Consider the following 18,494-nt stretch of genomic DNA (forward strand, 5'->3'; position numbering starts at 1 on the left):
TTTAGGCTACGTCCCCTTTTTGAGATTTTAAAGAATGTTTTCATGTCTTTTAATGAGAGTTTTACCATTCAGACTTTTATCCTTGGTTTTAAATACGTAAGGAGAAAGAGGTCCAAGTGCCAACTGATAAATTTTATCCTCGGCCAGGCCAAAACCGCGATATACATTACTCGAAAAAACAAGGTGAATGAAGATACAGATTGTGATGTTGTGAGAACTTTCTCCAGACTGGCTAAAACCAGGATTTTAGTTGATTTTAAATTTTATAAAAGCATGAACAACATTGAGAATTTTATAGAGATATGGTGCTACAGAGAGGCAATATGCTCTGTAATCGATGATGAACTCGTTTTTGCTCTAGAAATCTGTTAAATGCACATAAATCGTTTTTTATTTTTTATTTTTTTCATTTTTTATTTTATTTAATTTATTGACGAATGCATATTGCACAGTTTTATTTAACTTATTGAATGAAATGATTTAATTCAACTGTCAAGTGTCCATACTTGGTTAAAATAAAAGACCGTCAAAAATCAAAAATCAAATCTCTCTTTCTCTCCTCTATCTTTCCCTATGTCTCTCTCTCTCTCTCTTTCTCTCCTCTATCTTTACCTATGTCTCTCTCTCTCTCTCTCTCTCTCTCTCTCTCTTTCTCTCCTCTATCTTTACCTATGTCTCTCTCTCTCTCTCTCTCTCTCTCTCTCTTTCTCTCCTCTATCTTTCCATATGTCTCTCTCTCTCTCTCTCTTTCTCTCCTCTATCTTTACCTATGTCTCTCTCTCTCTCTCTCTCTCTCTCTCTCTCTCTCTCTCTCTCTCTCTCTCTCTCTCTCTCTCTCTCCTCTATCTTTACCTATGTCTCTCTCTCTCTCTCTCCTCTATCTTTACCTATGTCTCTCTCTCTCCTCTATCTTTACCTATGTCTCTCTCTCTCTCTCTCTCTCTCTCCTCTATCTTTACCTATGTCTCTCTCTCTCTCTCTCTCTCTCTCTCCTCTATATTTACCTATGTCTCTCTCTCTCTCTCTCCTCTATCTTTACCTATGTCTCTCTACCTCTTTCTCTCTCTCTCTCTCCTCTATCTTTACCTATGTCTCTCTACCTCTTTCTCTCTCTCTCTCCTCTTATCTTTACCTATGTCTCTCTACCTCTTTCTCTCTCTCTCTCTCCTCTATCTTTACCTATGTCTCTCTACCTCTTTCTCTCTCTCTCTTCTCTATCTTTACCTATGTCTCTCTACCTCTTTCTCTCTCTCTCTCTTCTCTATCTTTACCTATGTCTCTCTACCTCTTTCTCTCTCTCTCTCCTTTATCTTTACCTATGTCTCTCTACCTCTTTCTCTCTCTCTCTCCTCTATCTTTACCTATTTCTCTCTACCTCTCTCTCTCTCCTCTATCTTTCCCTATGTCTCTCTCTATAAACCTCTCTCTCACTCCTGTCTTTCCCTATGCGTCTCTCTACATTTCTCTCTCTCTCTCTCTCTCTCTCTCCTCTATCTTTTCCTATGTCTCTCTACCTCTCTCTCCCTTCAATCTTTACCTATGTTTCTCTCTCTCTCTCTCTCTCCTCTATCTTTCTCTATGTCTCTATACCCCTCTCTATATATATACCTCTCCTCTATCTTTCCCTTATGTCTCTCACTCGCTCTCATTCTCTCTCTCAGGTTTTTTGGTCTGATTCGACACTATCCATCATTACCAAGACGTCTCAGGAGCTGCTGGATTTGCTCTCTCGGGTAAGTGTGTGTACATGTGAATGTGATGGAGGTGTTTTTATTGTCTCTCCAAATAATAACTAAGAGTAGGCACTCACGTATTATTATCTAATCGTAAAGCAACACCCCTGTTAGTGTTTCAAAGAAATTCTCATACTGTACGAAACTGATCATCGTCTCTCTCTTCACTGTGTTTAGCTCTCCCAGCTCTTCCCTGATAACTGTACGGAGAACGTCCTCCCCCAGACAGGCTCTGACCCTCACCATGTGGACCTGAGGTAACTGCGCTCGCTCTACACACCCCAGATTCACACCCAGTGTGTCATGTCGAGTGTTGTGGAGAAATCTGCTTTTACACTACTGATACTGAGCACACAAAAAATAGAAATCCTTTCGATACGGTGTTCATACCGATACAGAGGATTGTACAACTGTAAACAGAGACGTATAATCGACATCTTGGTGTTTCTGTTGTTTCCAATAATCACAGACTTTAATTTGAAATAAACCTTGTAGCATATAGAAAGTCTCATTCTGTTTAGTAAACAGAATAAAACCACACACACACACACACACACACACACACACATTGTATTAAAGCCTACACGCTCCTGTTTCTGTTTCCGCAGGTGTTTGGGTTCTCTTCCGGCTCACGTTCTAAAACACGAGCGAGTCGGTCTCTTCTGCTCATCGTCCAGCTCTCAGTTACCAACCGGCACCAGTAAGGACACACACACACACACACACACACACACTATTGCCTTGGTTTACTCTAGCATCCAACTACCAGTCAATTACTATAACATTACATGTCCTCTGTACCTGTGAGTCCCAGTAAAGGAGGCGTGTCCTCTGTACCTGTCAGTCCCAGTATATGAGGTGTGTCCTCTGTACCTGTCAGTCCCAGTAAATGAGGCGTGTCCTCTGTACCTGTCAGTCTTAGTAAAGGAGGTGTGTCCTCTGTACCTGTCAGTCCCAGTATATGAGGTGTGTCCTCTGTACCTGTCAGTTCCAGTATATGAGGTGTGTCCTCTGTACCTGTCAGTCCCAGTATATGAGGTGTGTCCTCTGTACCTGTCAGTCTTAGTAAAGGAGGCGTGTCCTCTGTACCTGTCAGTCCTAGTAAAGGAGGTGTGTCCTCTGTACCTGTCAGTCCCAGTATATGAGGCGTGTCCTCTGTACCTGTCAGTCCCAATAAAGGAGGTGTGTCCTCTGTACCTGTCAGTTCCAGTATATGAGGCGTGTCCTCTGTACCTGTCAGTCCCAGTATATGAGGCGTGTCCTCTGTACCTGTCAGTCCTTGTAAAGGAGGCGTGTCCTCTGTACCTGTCAGTCCCAGTATATGAGGCGTGTCCTCTGTACCTGTCAGTCCCAGTATATGAGGCGTGTCCTCTGTACCTGTCAGTCCTTGTAAAGGAGGCGTGTCCTCTGTACCTGTCAGTCCCAGTATATGAGGCGTGTCCTCTGTACCTGTCAGTCCCAATAAAGGAGGTGTGTCCTCTGTACCTGTCAGTCCCAGTATATGAGGCGTCCTCTGTACCTGTCAGTTCCAGTATATGAGGCGTGTCCTCTGTACCTGTCAGTCCTTGTAAAGGAGGCGTGTCCTCTGTACCTGTCAGTCTTAGTAAAGGAGGCGTGTCCTCTGTACCTGTCAGTCCCAGTATATGAGGCGTGTCCTCTGTACCTGTCAGTCCCAGTAAAGGAGGTGTGTCCTCTGTACCTGTCAGTCCCAGTAAAGGAGGTGTGTCCTCTGTACCTGTCAGTCCTTGTAAAGGAGGCGTGTCCTCTGTACCTTCCAGTCCTAGTAAAGGAGGCGTGTCCTCTGTATCTGTCAGTCTTAGTAAAGGAGGCGTGTCCTCTGTACCTGTCAGTCCCAGTAAAGGAGGTGTGTCCTCTGTACCTGTCAGTCCTTGTAAAGGAGGCGTGTCCTCTGTACCTGTCAGTCCTAGTAAAGGAGGCGTGTCCTCTGTACCTGTCAGTCTTAGTAAAGGAGGCGTGTCCTCTGTACCTGTCAGTCCCAGTAAAGGAGGTGTGTCCTCTGTACCTGTCAGTCCTTGTAAAGGAGGCGTGTCCTCTGTACCTGTCAGTCCTAGTAAAGGAGGCGTGTCCTCTGTACCTGTCAGTCTTAGTAAAGGAGGCGTGTCCTCTGTACCTGTCAGTCCCAGTAAAGGAGGTGTGTCCTCTGTACCTGTCAGTCCTTGTAAAGGAGGCGTGTCCTCTGTACCTGTCAGTCCCAATAAAGGAGGTGTGTCCTCTGTACCTGTCAGTCCCAGTATATGAGGCGTGTCCTCTGTACCTGTCAGTCCTTGTAAAGGAGGCGTGTCCTCTGTACCTGTCAGTCTTAGTAAAGGAGGCGTGTCCTCTGTACCCTTCCCCGTTACCTGGTGTGAATGCAGGGTTCACTGTTAGAGACCCAGGCGTGGGCGAGACCACCTCCTGGGCATTGAGGGGGGTTGTTTCTATTTTGGTCGGATAGAATGTGAGTTAGCTGGTGGGTTGTGTGTGTGTGTGTGTATGTGTGTGTGTGTGTGTGTGTGTGTGTGTGTGTGTGTGAGGCTATCAAGGGCACCTCATCTGTAAATAGCATGGGAGAGCACTGGAATGTGTGTGTGTGTGTGTGTGTGTGTGTGTGTGTGTGTGTGGTAGTGAGACATTTCTCTCTTTAAACGTGCATGGGTCTAGAATTTTGGCTCTAATGCAGGGGCCCTCAGCCTGTGGCCCCCGAGCCATTCGTTTCTATACAATAATACATGTGTGTGGTGGACAAGACTGACCTCTAACCTACAAAAGTAGGTGATTAAATTTAATCATTTTACCACATCCATTGCTTAAAGGTGTATAAAATGATATAAGGTTAATCATAGGCTTTTAACATCGTGGCAACAGTTTGGGGAAGTCCCCTTTCTCTTTTAGCGAGCTCTATAGAGATATGGTTTGACTACATCTATCAAAGGAGCTCTAGTCACCTGGTCTCAACCCAGCTCAACACTTTTGGAATGAATACAACCTGGATTGTGAGCCAGGCCTTCCAACATCAGTCACTGAGTTTATTAACTGAACGTGCACAAATTCCCACAGACACACTCCAAAATCTTGTAGAAAGGCTTCTCAGAAGAGTGGATGATATTAAAGCTGCAAAGTAAATACTGAGCAATATAATATATATAAATACACACGATTTTTGATGCCCAGCAGGCTCATGGTCAGGCGTCCGCGTACTTTTGGACATTTAAGCTGCTGTCTGATTGACAAAACAGGTTTGGGACGTACACTGTGTGGCTCTCCGTGCACGATACGGATCTCCGTATGAACCCGCTTGGCGCAGGTGAAAAGAAGCGGTCGGTACTGCACGTGTGTCGGAGGGGGCGTGTGTTACTTACGAGAGGAAGTCAACAGCGACGTGTGTCATTTAGCCGGGGGTGCACAAACGTTTGCATGCGAGTGTGTATGTTACGAGTGTGTTTTATGGATTACAGATCTGAGCTGTCTGCTGCAGTATAAAGGATCCAGCAGGTGAGTGTTACACTCACAACTCATCACAGAACTGAAGATCTAATGTATAGAATACTGACTAGCATAAAAGCACGGGTACTAATCTGATGCACAGTTTGCACCACGCTGTTAATGCTGCAGCATCACTGACCGCTTTTCTCTCTCCGTTTGTCAGGACGTTATGCGGCGTGGCCAGCGTACAGCCGGTGGTGAACGTCCTCGCCTCGTTACCCCAGCCTTCACCTGCACACCCGCCCCCTCCGCCCATCCAGCCCTTTCACCCCACCCCCGCCGTACCCCTGGGAGAGAACAGCTCCGCTCTACAGCAACCGCAGCAGCAACCGCTGCACCACCAGCACCCGCCACCGGGCCCCGAGCAGAACGGCATCTTGGACTGGCTCCGTAAGCTCCGCCTCCACAAGTACTACCCCGTCTTCAAACAGCTCACCATGGAGGAGGTGAGCACCGCGTAATTTGGTGTGATAAAATCTAGAGATGTACCGATCGGGGTTTTTGGCACCGATTTCGATCTCCGATCTCCTTTCAGGGCGATCGGCCGATAGCCGATTCTGATTTGGGGGGATCACTTCGAAAACTAAAGCAATTAATTTTTTCACCCACAGGAGACATATTTCATTAGTCTAACTGACCACACACACACACACACACACACGCAGGTTTAATGTTATCCAGTTCAGTCTGAATAAACCTTAAAAACGGCGTGTGTGTGTCTTTGAGACGCTCTGTTCACATTATCGATATAAGTGATTCAGGAGTCGGTTCATTTTATGTGAAGCGTAAGTTTCTCCTCTCAGTTATCTCTCCGTGTTTACTGTTATTAATAAATGTCGTGGTTTTAAATAAACACCAGCTACTACAGAACATTCTGTGTGACTCTCTTACATTAAAAAGCTTTAAAAAAATAAACTGCTATTACCACAGATCGGTAACCGAGTCAGACTCGTTCTGCCTGTGGTGCTAAACGTTTTCTGTCAGTCAGAGCAGATGATCCTGAACTAACCAATTTAGTAATTAATAAACTTTTGCCTCGGATTGGCTCTGTAACGTTTTCTGTTCTCATCTACATCACAAGCAAGAACCGCTCACGATTTACCAAAGTGAACCAGGAGTTTATATAACGTGCTGATAGAATCGACTCAGATGTGACCGGGTTGAATTATCTTTTTAAAGTAAATATTTCAATCAGCAAAATTGCATCGTATGTACGATGCACAACGTTAATTATGTTAATTTAGGTTGTGAAATGCGATGGTTGTTGAATGGTGATACGATGCGAAAGTCTGGATCGATCCACTGAGCTGTTAAGCTTAACATGGAGGTGATCTTTATACATCACACCATCGGATCTGCTGAATTTAGGAAATATCCACCGATCGCCGATCGCATATTTTGATAAAAAATCGGCCGATTTCGATACATAGCCGATCGATCGTTCCATCTCTAATAAAATCACATACTCATCATATGACCACATCGCTGAGTCTTGGCTGCCCAGGAACCTGTCAGTGGCTAGTCACTCCTCGAACCACGACTGGCTGAGACACCCCTCAGGTCTTTCTACTGATCAGATCTGATGCATTCAACACAAGAACTATGGGGAGTCGGCATCAGCCCAACATCTAACAGATCCCTCACACAAATCTGATTGCCATGCACATTTGTGAGAGGTGGTCCTAATGTTTTGGCTCGACTGTCATAAGGCAGATTATTTAGATGCTCTACTTAGAGATTACGTCCCCGCAGTTTTAGCTTACTAAGCTAACACAGTTAGCCTCAGGTGGCACAACCAGCTAGCATGCCAGCCAATTTACAAATAAACAACACTTGTGCACATCAATAAGAATTTATTTACATTTGAAAGGAACTCCGTTGGTTGCTCCGCATTCATTCGTCCACCATGTTTGTAGTTCTTTGTGAGAGGGCACGACTTCTCTCACAAAGAACTACAAACATGGTGGACGAATGAATGCAGAGCAACCAACGGAGTTCCTTTCAAATGTAAATAAATTCTTATTGATACTGAATGCTGGGATTGATCTGCAGCGCTGAGGAGGCGCCGGACGCTCCCTCGTCATTCAGTCAGATCATCACTCAGAATTAAGGCGCCTCAGTAGGAGCATCTTAAGGGAGCTAAGAATTTAGACACGCCCTCTTCTCGGGAGCATAGGATGATGGGAAAATGTGTCTGTAGAGAGATCACAAGGTTCTTAGATAGACCCGTTATCTAATACATTATTACATTTTTATTTTTTTAAATTATCTATTTTTTTCCCACTTTTTTCCCCCAACTTTTATCCCCATTCTAATCGTGTCCAGTTACCCCGATTTCGTCCTCTATACTGATTCGACCCTTTTGCCGCCGACTGAGGACGCCACGCCCCCTCCGGCACGCAGTCAGTACAGCCGGCATTTTTCACCCGCACGAACCGAGTTCATACACCGAGCGACACTGTGCACGGAGGGCCGCACCCCCCTCGACGTTATTCCTCGGCCCTGTGCAGGCGCCGTCAGTCAACCAGCAGGGGCCGCAGTCGCACCAGTTATGAGGACCTACGCTCCGACTCTACCCCTGAGCCCCCGAACAACAGCCAAACGTTGTTCATACTGCCGCCCAACCCGGTCGGAAAGGCAGAGCTGAGTTCCGATACGACGCATCTAGAAACCCAACTCCGGTGCGCTAGCGTACTTTACCGCTGCGCCACCTGAGCGGATACATTATTACATTTTTTACATCAACCGCTTTATCCTGGTCAGGGTCACGGTGGGTGAGTTTCACCAGGGAACACTGGGCGCAGGGCAGGAATACCCTGATCCAGGACGCTGATCCATTTATAGAACGCTGTGCCACCCGAGCACTGGCGGTCTTTATGTTATTTAAAACAAAAAGATTATATACAAAGTTTGAGACATTTTCTCTTACATGTATTTCACTTTATCTACAGTTTCATATTTGTTTACTGGAGTGGACAAAAAAATCAGAAACCTCTCTATGCTTGACTGTTTCTCTTTTCTAGCTAATAGTTCACTCACTGCGCCTTTAATCGCTTTTAAATCCACTTTTTCCCCTCCCGCATTTCCCACAGTTCCTTGCTCTCACAGAGGAGGACCTGAATAAGTACGACCTGACTCAGGGAGCCAAGAAGAAGCTGAAGACCCAACTGGAGCTGCAGAAGTGAGTTGTTTATGCCCTAAATTACACGCTGGTCCCGGTCCCTCCACAAAAACTTCCACAGCTGATGCGCCAGAGCTCCACCCTGAACCCTGCAGGAGCTTTTCCTTCCATTATCTCTGAACTTCAGCAGGTGGAGAGGAGGCCAAGTTCTCACCAGCACTTTTAGTGAATGGTTAATCCGGCTGATCACGTCACGTTTTCCGTTGATCTGTGTGTGAACCTCCTCTGAATAATCAAACTTTAGGTCAGGCTGACGGCGGGTTAACACAGTAAGGAAAACCAATAAAACACGCAGCGGTTTAATCTCTTTTCCACGCCGACCATCAGCACCTTTTCCACTCCGGCAGGTCTGATATCGACCTGATAAAGAACTACAGGCCTTTATCAAGTGTTTTTCCATCCGTCTGCTCCCTTGCAGTTCTAACAGCCTGCGCTCTTCAGAAAACTTTCCATAAGGTTTTGAAATGTCAGAGTAGGAATTTGTGGCCAAAAACATTATAAAAGAGCATTTATAAGGCCAGGCAGTGATCCGGCACTCCCATTCATCCCAGTACTGCTGAATGGACTTGAAGTCAGGGCTCTGTTCAGGCCACTGGAGTTCCTTTAAATAAAATGTTATGGGCTATTTATTTGGATCTGGATTTAGTTATTCAGATGGGTGTCCACATACTTTAGACCATTTAGTATAATTTATCTGTTTGAGTGTGGTGAATCAAACGAGACGTTTTTGTCCTGTAGAGTTTGTGGCGCTACATCGGCATCTAGTGGTTAACACTGGAATTAGGACAAAGAACGACATCATTTAGTGTTAAAACCGAATCTGAACCGAATCAGGAGTCGATTCCCAGTAGCAACCAGCTGATCTGAATCCTGAATCTGCTGCCGTTTGGTCTGCTGTTCGGTTCAGTGACCTGAAAGAACCAAACCTAAACACCACTGTAAAACACATTAGAATCCTGTGTTTTGTTGTGGGATTGTGTAGTTATTGCATTGTGTAGTTGTTGTGTTGTGTAATTGTTGTGTTGTGTTGTTGTGTTTTGGTGTCGTGTAGGTGCATTTGGACCTGTTGATGCTCCTTGGTTGCTGTGATGTTTGGTTGTGTGTTGTGGGATTGTATAGTTGTCATGTTGTTGGATCGTGTTGTTGTGGGATTGTATAGCTGTTGTGTTGTTGGATTGTGTTGTTCTGGGGTTGTATAGTTGTTGTGTTGTGGTGTTTATTTGTGTCGTGTAGGTGGATTTGGACCTGTTGATGCTCCTTGGTTGTGATGTGAGGTCATTGTGAAGTTGTGTTGTGAAATTGTGTCGTTGTGGGATTGTGTGTTGTGTCGTTGTGGGATTGTGTGTTGTTGGATTGTGTGTTGTGTATTTGGGTTGTTGGATTGTGTAGTGGTGTTTAGTTGTGTTGAAGAGTTGTGTAATTGGATTTGGACCTGTTGATGTACCTTGGTTGTTGTGGTGTAAGGATGTGTAGTTGTGGGATTGCATTGTGTTGTGGGATTGTGTTGTTGTGTAGTGGTGTTTAGTTGTGTTGAATAGTTGTGTAGGTGGATTTGGACCTGTTGATGCTCTTTGGTTGTTGTGATTTGAGGTAGTTGTGGGATTGTGTTTTGTGTTGTCAGATTGTGTGTGGTGCTGTGTTGTGGGATTGTGTGTGATGCTGTGTTGTGGGATTGTGTGTGATGCTGTGTTGTGGGATTGTGTGTGATGCTGTGTTGTGGGATTGTGTGTGATGCTGTGTTGTGGGATTGTGTGTGATGCTGTGTTGTGGGATTGTGTGTGGTGCTGTGTTGTGGGATTGTGTGTGATGCTGTGTTGTGGGATTGTGTGTGATGCTGTGTTGTGGGATTGTGTGTGATGCTGTGTTGTGGGATTGTGTGTGGTGCTGTGTTGTGGGATTGTGTGTGGTGCTGTGTTGTGGGATTGTGTGTGATGCTGTGTTGTGGGATTGTGTGTGGTGCTGTGTTGTGGGATTGTGTGTGATGCTGTGTTGTGGGATTGTGTGTGGTGCTGTGTTGTGGGATTGTGTGTGATGCTGTGTTGTGGGATTGTGTGTGGTGCTGTGTTGTGGGATTGTGTGTGGTGCTGTGTTGTGGGATTGTGTGTGATGCTGTGTTGTGGGATTGTGTGTGGTGCTGTGTTGTGGGATTGTGTGTGATGCTGTGTTGTGGGATTGTGTGTGGTGCTGTGTTGTGGGATTGTGTGTGGTGCTGTGTTGTGGGATTGTGTGTGATGCTGTGTTGTGGGATTGTGTGTGGTGCTGTGTTGTGGGATTGTGTGTGGTGCTGTGTTGTGTAGTTGTCTTGTGGGATTGTGTAGTTGTGGGATTGTGTAGTTGTGTTTTGGGATTGTGTAGTTGTTGTTGTGTAGTGGTGTTTAGTTGTGTTGAATAGTTGTGTAATTAGATTTGGACCTGTTGTTGCTCCCTGGTTATTGTGATGTGAGGTTGTGTGTTGTGGGATTGTGTAGTTGTGTTGTGTATTGTGTAGTTGTGATGTCACATCTCTCGGTTGTTGTTTGTGTTTTAGGGAGAAGTTGGAGAAGAGATACACGCCGGCTCAGTTCCCTCTGTCCTGTACCGGAGTCGCCAGAGTAACACCGTCCACCTACAACGGTCCCATCACACACACACAGTCAGGCAGCAGCACCGGTACACACACACACACACACACACACACACACACACTGTAATACTGTTTTATTAGTAGTATTGTAGATTTTGCTTTATTACACATTTATTTAAACCTATATAACAATGTTCTGTGTGTGTGTGTGTGTGTGTGTGTGTGTGTGTGTGTGTGTGTGTGTGTGTGTGTGTGAACAGAGCTGCGTGTGGAGGTGGACGCCGGGTCTCTACCGGTTCTCAGGGACAGCAGCTCATCATCCGGTTACTCCAGCTCACCGTCCAGTCCCATGATTCCACTGAAAGAGACACACAGACGTACGTCTTCCTTAACGCACACACACTCCAATACACACATCAACACACACACCAACACACACACACACACACACACACTCCAATACACACATCAACACACACACCAACACACACACACACACACACTCCAATACACACATCAACACACACACCAACACACACACACACTCCAATACACACATCAACACACACACCAACACACACACACACACACACACACTCCAATACACACATCAACACACACACCAACACACACACACACACACACACACTCCAATACACACATCAACACACACACCAACACACACACACACACACACTCCAATACACACATCAACACACACACCAACACACACACACACTCCAATACACACATCAACACACACACCAACACACACACACACACTCCAATACACACATCAACACACACACCAACACACACACACACACACACACACTCCAATACACACATCAACACACACACCAACACACACACACACTCCAATACACACATCAACACACACACCAACACACACACACACACTCCAATACACACATCAACACACACACCAACACACACACACACACACACACACACACACTCCAATACACACATCAACACACACACCAACACACACACACACACACACACTGTCCATCCAGTCACAGGATTCCACTGAAAGAGACGCACAGACGTACGGCATCCTTAACACACACACACACACACACACACACACACACCAAAACACACTAATAAACACACACATCAGCACACACACTAACACGTACACACTCTCCAATACACACAACACACTCCAACACACACTCATACACACACACGCTAATACACACACACCAACACACCACATACTCCAACACACACACTGTCCAACACGCGCACACGTATTCACACAACAATGAACACACACACACCAACAAACGCATGCATGCTCCAACACACACCTACACACACCTATACTCACATATATGAACACACACACTTCAATATACACATCGACACATACACACACCCACACCAATAGACACACCAACACACACACACGGCAACATACACACCAATACACACGCACTTTCCAACACAAACACCCCACACACACCAATACACACGCACTGCCACGCATATTATTATTATTAATATAACGTTGATGATTATTGGATGTGTGTGTTTGTGTGTAGGTGTCGATGTGGAGTCCGCTGAAAAAGACCGTGTGTGTTTCGTTCTCGGTCCCGCCGGATCCGGTCCGAGTCGCCCCACGGCTCAGGTTCTTCCCGTCCAGAACGACCCGTCCGTCTGTCTGTCTCATCCGAGCATGAACCCTCCATCCCTCCCTCCTTCCCTCCTCCCCCCGGGTCGGGGCCACGCCTCTTCCTCTCGTAAGCCGCGCCCTCCTCCTCTCTGCTCCACCGTGGGTGTGGAGGTTCCACCTCCGGGGCATCAAGAAGCCGAGACGTCGTCGTCGAGCTCGAACGTCCTCCATCATATTTCACATCCCACTCTACACTTCCAAGTTACCTCGTCGCCCGGCCACGCCCGATTGACGCCGTACCCGAGCCCCGCCTCCTCGTCGTCCTGCACTTCGACCTTCATGTCCTCGTCGCCCTCCTCCAAACACACCTTCTCGCCCGTCCCCATGGCGGCCGTCTCCGGGAACACGTACAGCGCCAGCAACGCGTCCGTGCCGGCCCCTCCCACGTCTAGCCCGGTCACCACGGAGACGGCGTGCTACGGCTCCGCCCAGTCCAGCTGCCCGGTGTCGTGCGTGTGCAGCTCGTGTGGCTGCAGCGGGAACTGCAGCTCCTTCTACTTCCCGCACCCGTTCTCCGGGACGTCCCTGCTGACCTTCGGGCCGCTCCTGCACTTCAGCCCGCTGCTGGCGGGAGGCGCCTCCGCGTCCCCGTTCTCGTACCCGCTGGTCACGCCGCCCGTCTACAGCAGCGGCGTGGCGCACGACTCGCAGCAGAACCTGGTGCTGCCCCCCGTGCAGGGGTTCCCAGGGGGCGGGGCTAACATGTACCAGCCCCACGGCATGATGGGGAACGGAGGTGTGGGGCTGAAGAAGGCGGGCAGCGTGTCGTGTTACAACTGTGGGATGAGCGGGCATCGCGCGCACGACTGCAAACAACCGCCCATGGACTCGGCTCAGCAAGGTAACCGTTCAGTCATTCATTCATTCTTTCATCCCGGTCAGGGTTGCAGTGGGCCCAGCACTACCTGCAATTTTCAGAAATATTAATATTAGTGTGTGTGTGTGTGTGTGTGTGTGTGTGCAGGCATGTTTCGTCTGAAGTATTCCCCGCAGTCGGACAGCCAGGACTCCGGCGACTAGACAGGAGGTGCATGACCTTCTCGGAGCCCGGAGAATTATCGTGAGGACTTGCTGCAGAGGGTGTGTTGTCGCCCCCCTCTGGCTCAGTCCTGTTCCCACACGCCCCGCGGTGTTCGGCACTAAACAGTGAGTACAGACGCCACTCGCACCTTCCTGTCGGGACTCGAGAGAGAATGAAGCACAAGCACCTTTCATTTCGGAGGAATTCGGGACGGAGTACACGCAACAATCGCGGCCCTCTTCAGGAACGACCGACTTTTATTTAGACTTGGTGACGTATTTGTATTTCTACAATCGTTTCTAGTCAGTTGAGGAGTTTTTACTGAGCTGTTTTTATTTTTTTTTAATCAGAGGACGCAGTGTTTACAGGACGATGTTTCAAAGCCTTAAAATCCTCCGCGTGTCCATAATAAATGTGCCAACAATCAGCTGTACTCGGCGCACGGTACCGTTTTCTGCACGGACGCCGGCTGGACGAGCCTGAACGTCCCGTATTTTGTTCGGACCTGAACCTGACAAACTTCCTGACCGGAGGTGGATCCTGTTCCTCACATGTACAGACTCATGTTAGTTCTTTCTCATATTCGCGCCAGCCGCCGCCTTCGCAGCTTTAAACGAATGTAGGTTCACGAACCTAAAATTAGCACCTTAGCTTGTCCACATTAGCACTGGCTTCTTTCATTCAGAGGAACTTCAGAGGAAATGGAAATATTCTGTACATACCAAACAATTCTGTCTTTAGCAAAGCTTTATCTAGATCTTTCATTTTACACTTTGGCAGCTTCCAACTCTGAATATTTTTATTAAAAACTACAATTTTTGTTCTGTCTTTACCGTCCTCGCTACTCAGCTCTGGAGAAAAGAAAATATCACAGAGGGGAATCAACCGAAATTGTTTCTGCTGCCAAAAAAACTAACACAACAGGTACGCTGATGTCCAGACAAACATTTCGGAATGTGTTCAAAACACAACACACGACCAGCCAAACACCTTCGGAATGTGTTCAAAACACAACGTGTGTTTGTCTGGACACCAACAGACATCAGAATGTTTTTAAAACACAACATGTGCCTTTTGGTGAGAGGACAAAACTAGTGTAATATGTTTAAAATACAACACGTCCAGACAAAACTAGTATAACGTGTTCAAAACACAACACACGACCAGCCAAAACTAGTATAACGTGTTCAAAACACAACACACGACCAGCCAAAACTAATATAACGTGTTCAAAACACAACATGTGTGTTTGTCTGGACACCAACAGACATGAGAATGTTTTTAAAACACAACCTTTTGTTGTGCCTTTGTGTGAGAAGATAAAACTAGTGTAATATGTTTAAAACACAACACACGACCAGACAAAACTAATATAATGTGTCCAAACACAACACACGACCAGCCAAAACTAATATAATGTGTTCAAAACACAACATGTGCTTGTCTGGACACCAACAGACATCAGAATGTGTTCAAACACAACACTCGACCAGCCAAACACTTCAGAATGTGTTCAAAACACAACACGTGTATGTTAATATCCAGACAAACACATCAGAAACATCAAAAACACAACACAAGTCATTTGATGTCCAAACAAACATGTCGGAATGTGTTCAAAACACAACACGTGCACTTTGCTGTCCGGAGAAACACTTCAGAATGTGTTCAAAACACAACACACGACCAGCCAAAACTAGTATAATGTGTTCAAAACACAACACACGACCAGCCAAAACTAGTATAATGTGTTCAAAACACAACACGTGCCTTTTGGTGACCAGACAAAACTAGCATAATGTGTTCAAAACACAACATGTGTGTTTGTCTGGACACCAACAGGCATCAGAATGTGTTCAAAACACGACAAGTGCCTTTCGGTGAGCAGACAAAACTAGTACAATGTGTTCAAAACATAACACGTGCACTTAGCTGTCCAGAGAAACACTTCAGAATGTGTTCAAAACACAACACGTGTATGTTAATATCCAGACAAACACATCAGAAACATCAAAAACACAACACAAGTCATTTGATGTCCAAACAAACATGTCGGAATGTGTTCAAAACACAACACACGACCAGCCAAAACTAGTATAATGTGTTCAAAACACAACATGTGTGTTTGTCTGGACACCAACAGACATCAGAATGTGTTCAAAACACGACAAGTGCCTTTCGGTGAGCAGACAAAACTACCACAATGTGTTCAAAACACACCAGACGTCTACATACTTTTGGTACTTTTGGCCAAAATTCTTGTGAGAAACCTTCTTAAAAGAGTCATTCTATTTTAATGCCATTTGTGTTTAAAATCAGATGTTCGACCAGCCTATTGGTCAGGCGTCCAAATACATTTGGTCATATAGTAGCTTTACAGCAGCTGCGGTCGTGTCCTAATCCTCATGAGGAATCAGGAGGCCGTGCAGCCCAGTTCAACAGCCATCGAATGAATGAATGATTGGAAAAACGTGTATGTTTTACAGGTGACTATAAACTTTTGAGCTCAGGTGTATAACAGCAGGTCGCTCAGCAGAATGATGATTTTGACATTTATTTCTTTTTATAAACACATTGATGTTATTTCTGCGCTCTGTACGTTGTTTTTTACTGAAAGACTCTGTAAATCTACGTAAATGTACGGGCAGCAGTATCGAATAAGGTACTGGAATGGTTATCAGAAGGTTTTTGTTTGAACCCCACTACTGCCAAGTTGCCACTGTTGGGGTCCCTGAGCAAGGCTTTTAATTCTCAGTTGTTTAAACTGTGTTTGGTCGCTTTGGATAAAGGCGTCTGCTAAGTGCCATCAATGTAAATGTTTGGACGACATGGGCAGCATTTTTTATTGTTTTTTATTTTTATTATTACGAGGAAAAAGTTGCGACTTGAATCGTTTGTTTTTTCTTGTACGAATTTGATGGTTTTTGTATTTAATATTTAGACGCTGAATGAGTTTGTGTTCATTTTGTACTTAATGGATTTTGGGATTTTTTAGAAATAAAATATTCAGATTTACTGACGTGTTTGAGTTTTACTACAGTATAAATACTGTGTTCAGTGGAAGTGGAGGATTATACGTTTGCATTCCAGCTCCCCTGCTGGCGGTCACACTTCGACCTTTTAATCCCAGTCACGTTATACTGGTCTTGTGTTTGGCCTGATGTCCTTCTGATACTTATAGTGGTGTTTGTGCTGGACCACAACGCCAACCAACTGGTATTTTCACTCACTGACTGATGCCATTGTTAACACATGAGTCAGTCTGTCCACTAGGTGGCAGTGTACACCAAATAACCAGCATTTATTCGGTAAATTCACCAATTCTCCAAAAACACCAAAACACCAAACTCGCAGCACTGTGATCTCAGTAGTGAGCTTCTAGGGGTGTTAGAGGAGCATTTGAGAAAATCCTCCACATTCACCCTCGTTTAAAAGATTAAATCGTTTTTAAATAATTAAATAGCTTTGTGTTTTGGTCCATGTATTAGGACCAACCAACCCAACATGTTCATAAGGATCTAGTAGTAGTCCTCGGGCTGAAGTTTTACGTTGTGTGGTCTTATCAATGTGTGATTCAACACTAATCCTGTGTGATAACATGCAAAATCACAAACCTACCAGTTCAGAAGTCCAGAGATTTGCATCGAGCCTGTAGATAAAATCATTCTTTCTTTATTGATGCTGAAACAATCAGGATCAAAAGAGAGACGTAAACAAAATCAAGCTCAAATCAAGACATGAAAGCTCGAGGCTTCTTCATCTTAACATGAGGATCAACCAGCTATAAAAACAAGATAAAAGGATCAAATGGAGGGAAAAGAACAAAGAAATCATCATATTGATCAATATTTGCTGGAACTTTGAGGATTTGACTCATTTATAAAGATAAACAAGTGAAAACACAAACGTAAACATGTGCACTGACTTTCTCCGGGACAAAAATTGGGACACCCCTTCTAACTGTTTTTATTCATTCATGTATTTCAGCCACCAAAGTTGCTAACAGATGTTTGTTTGTTTGTTTGTTTGTTTTGTTTGTTTATTAGGATTTTAACGTCATGTTTTACACTTCGGTTACATTCATGACAGGAACGGTAGTTACTCATTACACAAGATTCATCAGTTCACAAGGTTATATCGAACACAGTCCTGGACAATCTAGTGTCTCTAATTCACCTCACTTGCACGTCTTTGGACTGTGGGTGGAAACCGGAGCACCCGGAGTAAACCCAAACAGACACGGGGAGAACATGCAAACTTCACACAGAAAGGACCCGTACCGCCCCACCTGGGGATCGAACCCAGGACCTTCTTGCTGTGAGGCGACAGTGATCAGAATCAGAATCACTTTATTTCGCCAGGTATGTTAAACATACGAGGAATTTGCTTTGGTGATACACATAATAATACACACAACAGTCCACATATACACAATACACATAATAGTACAGATACTTACACATGTATGACATGTAACATAGAACATATTTAACAGACCCGACAGCACACGGACTGTTAACCAGTATTTACCAACTTTGGTTAAAAAGTGTTACAGCTCTGGGGAAAAAGCTGTTAGCGTGTCTGGATGTGTTTGTTTTTATTGTCCTGAGTCTTCTGCCAGATGGAAGAGTTTGAAATAGGTGATGTCCACAAACAGAACTCGAGCGTAGGTTCCAGGACTGTCGAGATGCTGTAGCATGAAGTGCAGGGCTACGTTGACTGCATCATCGACAGATCTATTTGCTCTGTATGCAAACTGCAGGGGATCCAGTAAAGGATTTGTTATGGTCTTCAGGTAGGCTAGGATC

General features: G+C 45.3%; 1 protein-coding gene across 2 annotated transcripts in view; it reads left to right on the plus strand.

Moving 5' to 3' along the window:
• The window catches only part of zcchc14 (zinc finger, CCHC domain containing 14), a 66,729-nt gene extending 50,028 nt beyond the window's left edge, over nt 1–16,701 (plus strand). For both annotated transcript variants that reach the window (XM_063000306.1, XM_063000305.1), the window contains 10 exons: nt 1,662–1,733; nt 1,911–1,990; nt 2,342–2,433; nt 5,189–5,225; nt 5,380–5,662; nt 8,309–8,397; nt 10,925–11,046; nt 11,221–11,337; nt 12,535–13,506; nt 13,630–16,701. In XM_063000306.1, the coding sequence (XP_062856376.1) occupies nt 1,662–1,733; nt 1,911–1,990; nt 2,342–2,433; nt 5,189–5,225; nt 5,380–5,662; nt 8,309–8,397; nt 10,925–11,046; nt 11,221–11,337; nt 12,535–13,506; nt 13,630–13,685 (1,920 nt within the window). In that variant the 3' untranslated portion in view covers nt 13,686–16,701. The remainder of the gene's footprint in view (nt 1–1,661; nt 1,734–1,910; nt 1,991–2,341; nt 2,434–5,188; nt 5,226–5,379; nt 5,663–8,308; nt 8,398–10,924; nt 11,047–11,220; nt 11,338–12,534; nt 13,507–13,629) is intronic.
• Nucleotides 16,702–18,494: the final 1,793 nt, after the last annotated feature.

The sequence above is a fragment of the Trichomycterus rosablanca genome, chromosome 8 (genome assembly GCF_030014385.1).
Source record: "Trichomycterus rosablanca isolate fTriRos1 chromosome 8, fTriRos1.hap1, whole genome shotgun sequence".
NCBI lineage: Eukaryota > Metazoa > Chordata > Actinopteri > Siluriformes > Trichomycteridae > Trichomycterus > Trichomycterus rosablanca.